The sequence below is a fragment of the Octopus bimaculoides genome, chromosome 1 (assembly GCF_046866305.1).
Source record: "Octopus bimaculoides isolate indiv1 chromosome 1, ASM4686630v1, whole genome shotgun sequence".
NCBI classification, from domain to species: domain Eukaryota; kingdom Metazoa; phylum Mollusca; class Cephalopoda; order Octopoda; family Octopodidae; genus Octopus; species Octopus bimaculoides.
In genome coordinates, this window is record NC_142928.1 from 128,648,806 (window position 1) to 128,660,815 (window position 12,010).

The 12,010-nt window shown below is 37.2% G+C and overlaps 1 protein-coding gene across 1 annotated transcript in view; it reads left to right on the top strand.

Moving 5' to 3' along the window:
- The first annotated feature begins 10,140 nt into the window (after positions 1-10,140).
- LOC106872769 (uncharacterized) overlaps positions 10,141-12,010 on the top strand; it is a 53,004-nt gene continuing 51,134 nt past the window's right edge. The window contains exon 1 of the mRNA XM_052970214.2: positions 10,141-11,229. Within this exon, the coding sequence (XP_052826174.1) occupies positions 11,158-11,229 (72 nt within the window). The 5' untranslated portion in view covers positions 10,141-11,157. The remainder of the gene's footprint in view (positions 11,230-12,010) is intronic.

The following is a 12,010-nucleotide window of genomic DNA, read 5'->3' on the forward strand; positions in this document are numbered from 1 at the left end:
AAACAGCGGAAGTGAGCTAGAATGTTAAAACTTAGTGCGCATGCACATCAGAGTTCAAGATCAATCTGTGCCTAGCGGCTTTACTCTACGTGCTTTAGCTTCATTGCTATGGCAACAGTCCGGATACTTATTGATCAGACTAAGAGGAGGGATATAATATCCAGGCAGATACCGAGTTTCTCTGAGTAAAAAGCCAAAGCTGGTTCCTTGTTATAGTGTTTTTTTTTGTTTTGTTAATCTTCCTTTAGTGCCCATCCGATGTTCCAATTTATTTCTTGGTAACTTAAAGTGTGAAGTACAATATTGATAGTAAGGAGAATGAAGAATTTGAACATTCAAACTTGATATGTTTATTCCAGTTAGTTTATTCATAATAACTGTCCGACACGTGTTTCGATCGCATCAACTGCATATTGTTGCATATTCATATGCAGCGATTTATGCAGCGAATGTATGTAACGGACCAATGTGAGTAGTCACCAAATGTAACGATCCGATATGTGTCTACATCGGGGTTACCAAATGTAGCGCTAAGATATATTTCTTACGTTGAAGTTACCAGATGTAATGGACAGGGTCACCATATGTAATGTACGAATGTAAGGTTCTCACGTCGGAGTTACCAATCGATCGTAAAGATGAAAAGTTATTGACGTAGAAATAACGATTCTTGTTCCGCTATATGTAGATAGCTGAAAGTAGGATGAAAAGGCATAACAACAACATGGAAGAGAAAAGAATAATTTTCACAGATTCATTTGCCGGCAATGGTTAGCAACACAGACAGTAGTAATTATAAATAAGTGACAATGGTACAATGTGTGTTGGTCGCTCGCTAGTAGTGTGTATGGCAACCAAGGAAAAAAGGGTAAGAATTGCATTGTCCCTAATAATTCGGCCGATGCTGTGTTTCCGGTTGACGGCTGAAACGAAGAGAGAACTATGCTCTCACTAAGCCGGTTCAAAACCGAAGAGGTGCTCTCAGTTATATAAGGTATAACCTTGAAATGGGTCAAGCTTAAAACAATGGACTGACCTTTCCATGACCAACTAAGATCCTCGGAGGTCAGGTGTTTCTCATTAATCTCCCAACAAAGAGATAAAACACAATGAGTCAGATATTCGTTTAACAAGCAACAGGTGTGAGGATTCGGTTTCGAATCTTCGGCTAAACATCTCCTATGTGTGTGTGTGTGTGTGTGTGTGTGTGTGTGTGTGTGTGTGTGTGTGTGTGTCTGTGTCTGTGTCTGTATCTGTGTCTGTGTGTGTATAGGTTATGTGTGTGTGTATTTATACGGTTTAATGCACAAAAAAGCAACAAAAACAGAAGACAGAGACAGGTGAGGGAACAACAAATAAGATGTATTAGTTTGACGCTTAAGAGAAATGGAAAATTCTTTGACGTTTCGAGCCTATACTCTTCAACAGAAATGAATGGGAGAAGAAAACCGAGAGAGAGAAAAAAAACAGGAGAAATAAACGTGTCAAAAATTCAAAAAGTTCAAAAGATTCGAGAAGTCGTGGTAGATTGGTATGATAAAAATCAACAATAGTGTACAGTAAGATCTATGATAGTAGAGTTCGAGAAATGTAAAGTTCCAATGGGAATTTGGGTGGATTGATGGTAAATTGCTTACAAAAATGGTTCAAGAAAGAGATAGGAAAGATGAGGATAGAAGAGAGGAGGAAGTTCAGTCAGGCAGGATCAAACTGGGGTGACAACGTGAGCATATGGTACACGTATATATGCCAGTATGCTTGTGAATGTTACTAACCACCCCATCTGCTTATGTACATACATAATCTCTCCTTCTCTTCAAATGCACAAACACACACACACACACACATACATACACACACACACACATTTATGCAAGTTAGCCGATAATTACGAAACTAAATATATTATACTAATTTACCCACTTAGCCTTGTGTGAATATTCTTTTACTATTTACTGTTATTTCTTTGAAATATTCATCTCAAGATTACAAATAACACTTGAATTCTCGGGGATGTTTAATCCAATATTCTATACACACACACACACACACACACACACACAGACACACACACACACACACACACACACACACACACACACGCACGCACGCACGCACGCACACACACACGCACACACACACATACACACGCAAAAAATATCCAATTTCTAATAAAATAAGTCACACGATATGCAATGTTTAAGGCCTGACGTTTCATCGGCAATAACGGAATATCCAGAACAATTTTCCTCATCATTTAATATGCTGCCTAAAACAACTTCAACCATAATATCAGGTATTTCGTTTTGGACAATAAGTTGAAGTCAACTACATTTGTGACTTTTCAGTTTTTCACCTAGCCAAGAAATATCATTCGGCCGGTAGTATAAAAGTTTCAAGGAGTTCTATATTAATAGCGGAAACTCCGCCTGAGTTACCATACTCCTCTGCATGGCCTCATTGAGCTGGGCTTTTTTTAGGCAAAGAACATCAGAATTTCAACAATAACGCTCTACTCGCTACTTATGTACAGTATATAGTTAACCTAGCACCCACTGTTTGTATTCTACGTTGCTCGATTATCTGACCATTTCACTAAATATTTTGTGGGCCAGTTTGTTTTTTCCCCTTGTTTTCTAAAGTAAAGATGTTACTATGTATGCTTTTACAAAGGTTACATGAACCTTGACGTTTGTGAATGCCATTCGTGAATATCATAAGTCAAGGATAGTTAAAACCATTACACTTGAAATCTCCCAAACAAGACCCCTTACCAAATTTCTTTGATTCATATTGTTAAAGTTAGCTGATTCGGTCTGGTTTCAATGGTGTTGTCCTATGAAAGATGCGGAACCAACATTTATTCATGAGTCACATTCCTTTCATCCACATCTTTCGTCACTTGAGATATTTTCAGGTTTGGAAATGTCAGACTTTGTAGAGATTCGAGAGGTTTTTTTTCGTTTTTTTTTTTCGTTTTAAATAATATCTTTATCGTGACTGTAAACAAGGAAGTTGTGGAGGTCACAGATATATCAATTTTATCATTATCACTCAATGATAAAAATAAAAGAAAAAGTACTTAGTATCTGTTGCGATTTTTCGGGTACCGACGTCAGAGCCAGTCTGACCGGTATGTAACCAGAATGTATTTGCTCATTTCACTCTGCACATTTGATATGTTGACAATAAAACCGTTTTAGTGTACACAGTTTGGGTTTGGTGTCCGATAAATATAGAACACACAATGAGGAGAACGATTGGGGTTTTCATCCTCAAAAGTCATACAAACATTGACACATTAAAGATAAGATATAGAAAGATCTAAAAGCTCCGGCATTTCTGCAATGAAGGAAAACAAGAGTAGAATTTAACAAATGATTTAATAAGAGAATAAAGAGCGATGGGTTAATCCCACACGACTTCTGAGAAAGTTGATGGGAACAAATTTAAGAAGGTGACTCAGCAAGAATTTTGGTTAACTATTAGCTGGCAATAAATTTGTCACCATTATTAATTTGTTAATCTTTTTTTATATCCGTTTCTGATTCAAGTCGCTAACCACTTTTGAACTAAAAATAGTTAATCATCTAGGCGCAGAATATATAGCAGTTGTTCACATATCTAGTATATATAAATTACAGTATGTGTGTATATTAACTAACACATACATTTCCAAAATTCTCAACCGATTTTTACCAAACTTTACACATACATTACTTATCTAGTATATATAAATTACAGTATGTGTGTGTATATTGACTAACGCATACATTTCCACAATTCTCAACCGATTTTTACCAAACTTTACACACACATTACTGATGTCCCAAGGATGGTCATGCACTATAACATTTTGCCCAGAGCTCCCACGTAAATGGGAAAAACGGTGGTTTACATGGGTTTTTCTCTAATTCCTTGTATGTAGGGTCTTCCATACTTTTTAAATCTATATGGTCGTATATTGGCATTAGAGAATATTTTATAGTGGTTTTCACATTTTTTTTTATTTATTATTTATTTATATATTGTAATTGTGTATTATTACTTGGTTGGGGAATATTATAAAAGTGAAAGGATTTTATCTATTTATTTATTTCGATTATCCACCTATTATTATTTATTTATATGTTGTAATTGTGTATTATTAGTTAGAGAATATTATAAAAGTGAAAACATTTTCTCTATTTCGATTGTCCACCTTCGATGGTGATTAAATTTACTAGGAACACTGTACGTGATGAACATTCAATACTAAATAATCTTAATCTCCATATTTAAACTGCATTAAACTTTAGCAAGCTTACCTTTACCCATTCTGGGTTACTTGAAAGGTGATGTTCCCTTCCCTCTCTTCTATTTGTTGATACCTTTGTTTACCTACCAATGCGTTGTTTCACTTTAAGGATGCTTATTTATCCATCCATTATATTTCGAACGCGACATATTTTCACTGCGAACTGATAAAGATTCAAAGCAGTATTCTTGAACTGAAGTCAAACTCTTCATGTCTTTATTTTTTGTTACCTGAAGTCAATTTCAGAGTGGCCGTACGCAGTAAGCACGCAGCAAATACATTCCTTTAACTCTACTTTTTCAAGTTGGTATTATATTACCAATTTTGAACGTACCAATCATACTTCTCTACAAAAAAATAGTTCTCTTTACTAGCTCCCGGCAGCAACAATAAAGAGTCCAGCTGAAATTTAATGGGTTTAATTTCTTAAACCATCTACGGATGATGTCAACTAACAAACGCTCCCCTATATTTGGTTATCGATCGAAACTGTGTTGGATGACTATCCTGTCGCGGAGACATCGAGGCAACCTCGTATTTGTTTATAAGACGACTGTTTGAGATTCCGAAATTTTTGACTAACACCAGTATAATAGTATAGTTCAGAATGCTGTGGGTGACTTTTACCTGAGAATGTACCTTAAGAATGTAAAAATATAAAACAATGGTTATTTTTGTTAATGTGGTTTAAAATCAATATATACAAATTTAAATCCGAAACATGAACGAAAATTTGTAATTTCTATTGTACTTAAAACTGCGCACTAAACTTCATAGATATGATTTTTAAATGAGGGGTTTTAGCAACCTGTTTAAATATCTTAGGCAGCTCCTGCGCATTATTCATGGTCTAACCTCATTCCAAGACCTCAAATCAGTTGTATCATATATCTATGCAATATGCTTCAAAGCCTGCTAGAGAAGATGCTTCTTGAAAGATGTATGGATGATGCAGACTTGAACAGTAGTGTGAAGGAGGAATTTTGCTATCATTTTTCTCTGCCTATTCACCATCCAATCCTCAGCAACTTTGGTGTAATCACTAGCATGACAGATGACATACTATATGAAGCACAACAAGCGCAAAAAAGAACAAAACACAGCTAGAACATCTAGCGTTTACCACTGCCATGCACATCCAAGCAGTGATCCACATTGAAAATATTGTATGGCTCACCGTGAGCAAGAATCTTGAACAGTTTAACAAGAAAAAAAAAGGTTTCTGTGTATTGAGCACTTGGGCTCTGCTGGTGAGCCATCAAAACCTCTGTTGGTGAGCCATCAAAACCCCTGCTGGTGAGCCATCAAAACCTCTGCTGGTGAGCCATCAAAACCTCTGCTGGTGAGCCATCAAAACCTCTGCTGGTGAGCCATCAAAACTTCTGCTGGTGAGCCATCAAAACCTCTGCTGGTGAGCCATCAAAACCTCTGCTTGTGAGCCATCAAAACCTCTGCTGGTGAGCCATCAAAACCTCTGCTGGTGAGCAATCAAAACCTCTGCTGGTGAGCAATCAAAACCTCTGCTGGTGAGCCATCAAAACCTCTGCTGATGAGCCATCAAAACCTCTGCTTGTGAGCCATCAAAACCTCTGCTGGTGAGCCATCAAAACCTCTGCTGGTGAGCCATCAAAACCTCTGCTGGTGAGCCATCAAAACCTCTGCTGGTGAGCCATCAAAACCTCTGCTGGTGAGCCATCAAAACCTCTGCTGGTGAGCCATCAAAACCTCTGCTGGTGAGCAATCAAAACCTCTGCTGGTGAGCCATCAAAACCTCTGCTGGTGAGCCATCAAAACCTCTGCTGGTGAGCCATCAAAACCTCTGCTGGTGAGCCATCAAAACCTCTGCTGGTGAGCCATCAAAACCTCTGCTTGTGAGCCATCAAAACCTCTGCTTGTGAGCCATCAAAACCTCTGCTGGTGAGCCATCAAAACCTCTGCTGGTGAGCCATCAAAAACACAAACATGCAAATTATAATACAAAGAATATATGCATGTATACACACATATATGTACATACTTACATCTACATGTGTATATAGACGCATATCAGGGTACAGGACGTTAGAACAATGAACTACAGACAACGGAACGAACACATAGGAAAACGGAAAGCCACTTGGAATATTCCTTCATCAGCAGCCTCTATTCTAACTAGACATATATATATAACATGTACTTTCATATTGTGCTTATGTTGTGCAATAAAATCAAGGAGAATAGATCTTCGACATTGTGTCTAGGATACTTCATGTATTAATGGTTTGATATATTATTGAATGAAAAAGCAATGCTCATGAGGTCTAATTTCGATGAAACCGTTGTAAATCATCGAAACTCCATTATCCTTGGTTATAATTGTAAAAACTCTGCGGGTAATTGTGGATTATCAGATATAACATACAATCTATGGATTACCATCTGTTTGATAGCTTGAACCGGCGGATAAGCTTAATGGGGTTAACTCTAATGTTAACACCCAAACGAAAGTATTATTATTGTTAGCACATTGGATGAAATGCTTAGCGGTATTTCGCCCGTCGTTGCGTTCTGAGTTCAAATTCCGCCGAGGTCGACACTGCATTTCATCCTTTCGGGGTTGATAAATTAAGTACCAGTTACGTACTGAGGTCGATCTAATCGACTGGCTCCACCCTACAAAAATTTCAGGTCTTGTGCCTATAGTAGAAAGGATTATTATTATTATTATTATTATTATTATTATTATTATTATTATTATTATTACTACTACTACTACTACTACTACTACTACTACTACTACTACTACTATTATTATTATTATTATTATTATTATTATTATTATTATTATTATTATTATTATTATTATTATTATTATTATTATTATTATTATTATTATTATTATTATTATTATTATTTTTTATTTATGGAAAAATTACACAACAATATATAAAGTTAAAGGCGGCAAGCTAGCAGAATCGTTCGCACGTCGGGCAAAATGATCAGAAGCATTTCGCCCTTCCTTACATTCTGAGTTCAAATTCTGTCATGGTCAACTTTGCCTTTGTCCATGAAATAAATACCAGTTACTCACTGGGTCAATGTAATCGACTAGCTCCCTCCCACAAGTTTCAGGCCTTGAACCTATAGTAGTAAGGATTATTATCATGATTACTTGAAAAGAAAAGTGAAGGTGGAGAGGGAAGTGCTGCCCCACCACCACCAGTATTTTTGTTGAAAGGTGGGTGAATGTAGTGAGGATGTCTTGTGTGAATAGGCCTACGTTGAGCACGCGCCTGTAGGCCGGAGAGAATGAAGAGGAGAGGGGTGACCAGCCGAGGTGTCCAGGACGTGTGGGGTTCCTTGGTGCCCTTGGGTGGAGTTCCCCATTTTGGGGAATTTTATTGTTAATCGTTATTGTTTTTTTACTCTTTACTCGCACTATATATAAATCCTCACTGTCCTTTGTGTTGTATCGTCCTTTGCTTTGTGTGCGGTCCTTGTAGTCAATAAAGATAGGATTATTATTATTATTATTATTATTATTATTATTATTATTATTATATACTAAAAATTTGTACCGGCCGCCTCAGATACTTGTTAAAGGCTACCATCAAAGAAAAGCTGCGGATTACCGAAATTTCGTGAGATGGATACGCGACCGTGAGGAGCAAGCGAGATGCTGCAGCAACGGACGTCCATCACATTGTGCGAGCGGCTAACGTACAAAACAATACACTAACATACGTCGAGTTCTGCGGTTCGACGGCACATGCACCGGCGAGTAAGATAGGGAGTTCAACGCATGCACGAAGTACCTACAATGGTATCATCGCTCAAAACGTGCTGGGCACGTTTTCCGTGACCCAGTTATGAGTATGCTCAACATCAGTGGGCTTCAAAGCAGTATCTATGTTAACAAGCACTATATGTTCATGGATAAGCTCTAAGAACTGCTGAACTGCTAAATTACTAAGATACTCACAGTTAAAGGAAGATATAAGGTATACGGCTCACGATCGTAAGCTCGTGTGTTCGATTCCTGGCGGCGTGATGTGTCCTTGAGCCTAACACTTTCTCTCACGTTGCTCCAGTCCACTCAGCTGGCAAAAAATAGGTTGTACCTGTAATTCAAAGGCCTAACCTTGTCACATTCTGTGTCACGCTGATTCTCCCTGAGAATTATGTCCAGGGTACGCGTATCAGTGAAATACCCAGCCATTAGTACGTCAATCTCACGAGCAGGCTGTTCCGTTGATCGGATCAACTGGAACCCTCATCGTCGTAACCGACGGAGTGCCAGAACAACAGAACAGTTTTACTTGGCTCAGACCAATGAATCATAACAATGGTTGAAGGTAAAAAAAAAAAAAAAAATTCTGGCTTCACCACGGTTAGCGCACGTTCGTCATCTCGAGTATTCCTATGCGCCCGGCACTATTACTTAAGATAGCCGTTGACCCTATGCTGAGTTCATTCGTACTTTTGACAACACTTATTTTATGCTACCGTTGTTCTAGCAATCCTCCTCAGCAGGCTACCCTAGTTGGGCGCCGGTTTAGTCGTCGATGACCTGACTATGTAACAGATTGTACAGGGTTACACGTTACCTGTAGCACTTTCAACGCATTTTTTGCATGTATACATACATATGCACGTGTTTGTGTATTTATACAGACAGGTGTGTGTGTGTATATATATATATATATATACTCATTTACTCTTTTACTTGTTTCAGTCATTTGACTGTGGCCATGCTGGAGCACCGCCTTTAGTCGAGCTTATCGACCCCAGGACTTATTCTTTGTAAGCCTAGTACTTATTCTATTGGTCTCTCTTTGCCGAACCGCTAGGTTACGGGGACGTAAACACACCAGCATCGGTTGTCAAGCGATGGTGGGGGAACAAACACAGACACACAAACACACATACATATATATATACATATATACGACGGGCTTCTTTCAGTTTCCATCTACCAAATCCACTCACAAGGCTTTGGTCGGCCCGAGGCTACAGTAGAAGACACTTGCCCAAGGTGCCACGCAGTGGGACTGAACCCGATATATATATGTTTGTGTGTGTATGTATATATGTGCGATTTTGTGCACTCGCAAGTTGGTGTTAATGTTTATACACCGATCTAAAAGCCAGTGTATTTTATGCTGCCCTGCTCCTGCGTGTCCCGTAAACTTAGCGGTTTGGCAATTGAGTGCGATTAAATAAATACCAGGCTGAAGTAAGTACTGGGGCTGATATGATCAACTAAACACGTTGTTGGAATTGCCCCAGCATGGCCGCAGTTCAATGACTGTAACCAAGACAGGAATAAGAAGGAATATATATATATATATATATATATATATATATATATATATATATATATATTAGTATAATAATGTATCTATTTATATATTGTGTAAGTTATGTGCACATGTGTCTGTGTGTGCGCCCAATCTTCTGCACGAATCTATTTTCGCAAAAGAGAGAAACAAAACTTAGTCTTCTTTCCACCCTTCTCTCAGTAAACCTTTCCGGAACGGAATAGTGTTGCAGATAAACGATTCATTCATTAATAGTTACATATTATTATTATTTTCTTCCTGTTTTCGTCATCAGTTTTCTTTCTTCTTCCCTCACTTTCTTTACCACCATATTCTCAGTAAATGGATTCCCAACCCAGCTGATTCCGTCAAAAACTACCAGATCACGTTGCCTCATCCTCTCTTAGCTTAGTTAGCCAACCTGGCCTTGCATTGCCTGCCTGCTGCTGGGAAATCGTACACTCGCTGCTGCTGCTGTTTGCTTTAGTATAGCGCCCCCTCAAAAACCCACGCCAAAAAAAGAAATCAAAAAGTAAAAGTACTGTTTTAAAACTTTTCTGTTTAGTCTCTCAGTTCCCAATTTAGAGTAGGTTATTAGGAAGTGCTTGGTTTGAACAGAAGCTATCGTTTCTTCTCTTTTTCGCTAGTTCGAGTAGTTACAATCAGGGCGATACCAACTTATATCATATAACAATTTCTATTCCGAACTAAACAAGAGTACATACCATCAACAAGTTTTTCTTACTTTCTTTCTTTTCAAAAAGAAGAAAAGGAACGTAATCTCTTATTTTCTTTCCTAAATCACCGAGTTCCTCCTTCCTTTTATATTCAAACTGTAAGAGTTTTTTTTTTTATATATTTATATATCACCGAGAGAAAGGAAAATTTGACAGGAATATAGATATTAAAAGCGAAAGAAAATATAAACATAAATGTATGCATAAAAATAGTAAAACACATTCACGCACGCATAAAAAAGTACCACAAAAAATTTCTTGTAGAAATATTCTGATAAGTGAAACTCCGAACAGAGTTTCAACAGAAATCTCTGAATAAAGAATATCACTAAAAGATCATTTCTTTCTCGTGTAACTAACGGTATTTATTATGAGATAGTCAAATCTTGATAGCAAAGTTGCTCTCTACTAAACTTTTCGCTTATTTGAATATGTTCTTTTTATAACTTCATCAACAAACAGCAGCAATAACAATCACGAGAAAATTTGGAACATTGGCAAGTTAAGAAAGTTGCATGAAAGTTAATTGTTTTAAGTTATACAGTCTTATAAAATTGAGTGAAGTTGTGTGCACACTCGTACACATAAACATTGAAAATTCATGAGTTTGTATCGAAATACTGTATACGTCTTCAAAGAAACAATTTTCGTTAAAACATGACCAGACAATCTAATCAATTTGAAATAATTCCTAGTTTATAAATAACACATTTAGCTTTCTTAAAATAACTGAGTAATTTAAAGAGACTTTCCAAGAAGCGACAGCTTTCGCACTCTCAAACTGTCACTTTTCTTCGGCAGAAAATACTTTAATTTCACCCTCATGGATCGTCAAACTAAAGGAAAACGCGGGAAAATTAAGGAAGATGCAAGTTTAACAGACTGTGAAGATTCGGTAAGGTCCAAATAATTTTCATTTTTCTTTTCTTCTTTGGAACTTTCGTGTCATTCTATTTTTACTACACCAAATTAATTGTAGATTTTCAATCACGATGAAACGTCACCCACTGAAGTTACCCACCCACTCAACAGTGTTTAGTGATGCCGTAACAGTGTTGTGCATGCAATACTAACTCCCAAAACATGTGGGACATTTGATAAAGTGAAATTTTTTCATGCTCTAAAATTTATAATTACCTTTAAGCTGTCAATGAAGAAAGGATTTCAGAAACTATTTCTTGTATTTCATTTTTGTTAATTTTATTTACACAAACTTTTTCTTCTACCTGAGCGTGAAACGACTCGTTATTACAAGTAACTGTGATCTCATGTCCAGAGTAGTATCTTCATATTTTTTTTTCCCCTCGCTCCACTTCGATTTCCACTTACCCCACTAAATGAGAAAAAACGTGCATCCCACCATGAAGATATATATATTCAAAAGAAGTTTAATTAAAAAAATAATTGCCAGTTTTATTCACTTGTTATTTTACTTACGCCCCATTCTGAAGTAACCCACACTAACTCTCCACCAAAATATTGTAATGTCCCACCTTGAGAAACAATTGACTAAAGGAACGTGCGCTTTTTTTTATCTATACACAAAGGCACGAAATCTAAGAAAGGTGCTTTGTTTTTCTTTATGGAAGTAAATAAGACGTAACGGGTTTGTTTTTTCAAACAGCGGTAACAGAGTAAATTAAAGTGAAATGTTTTCGATAATCGGTTCCCGGTTA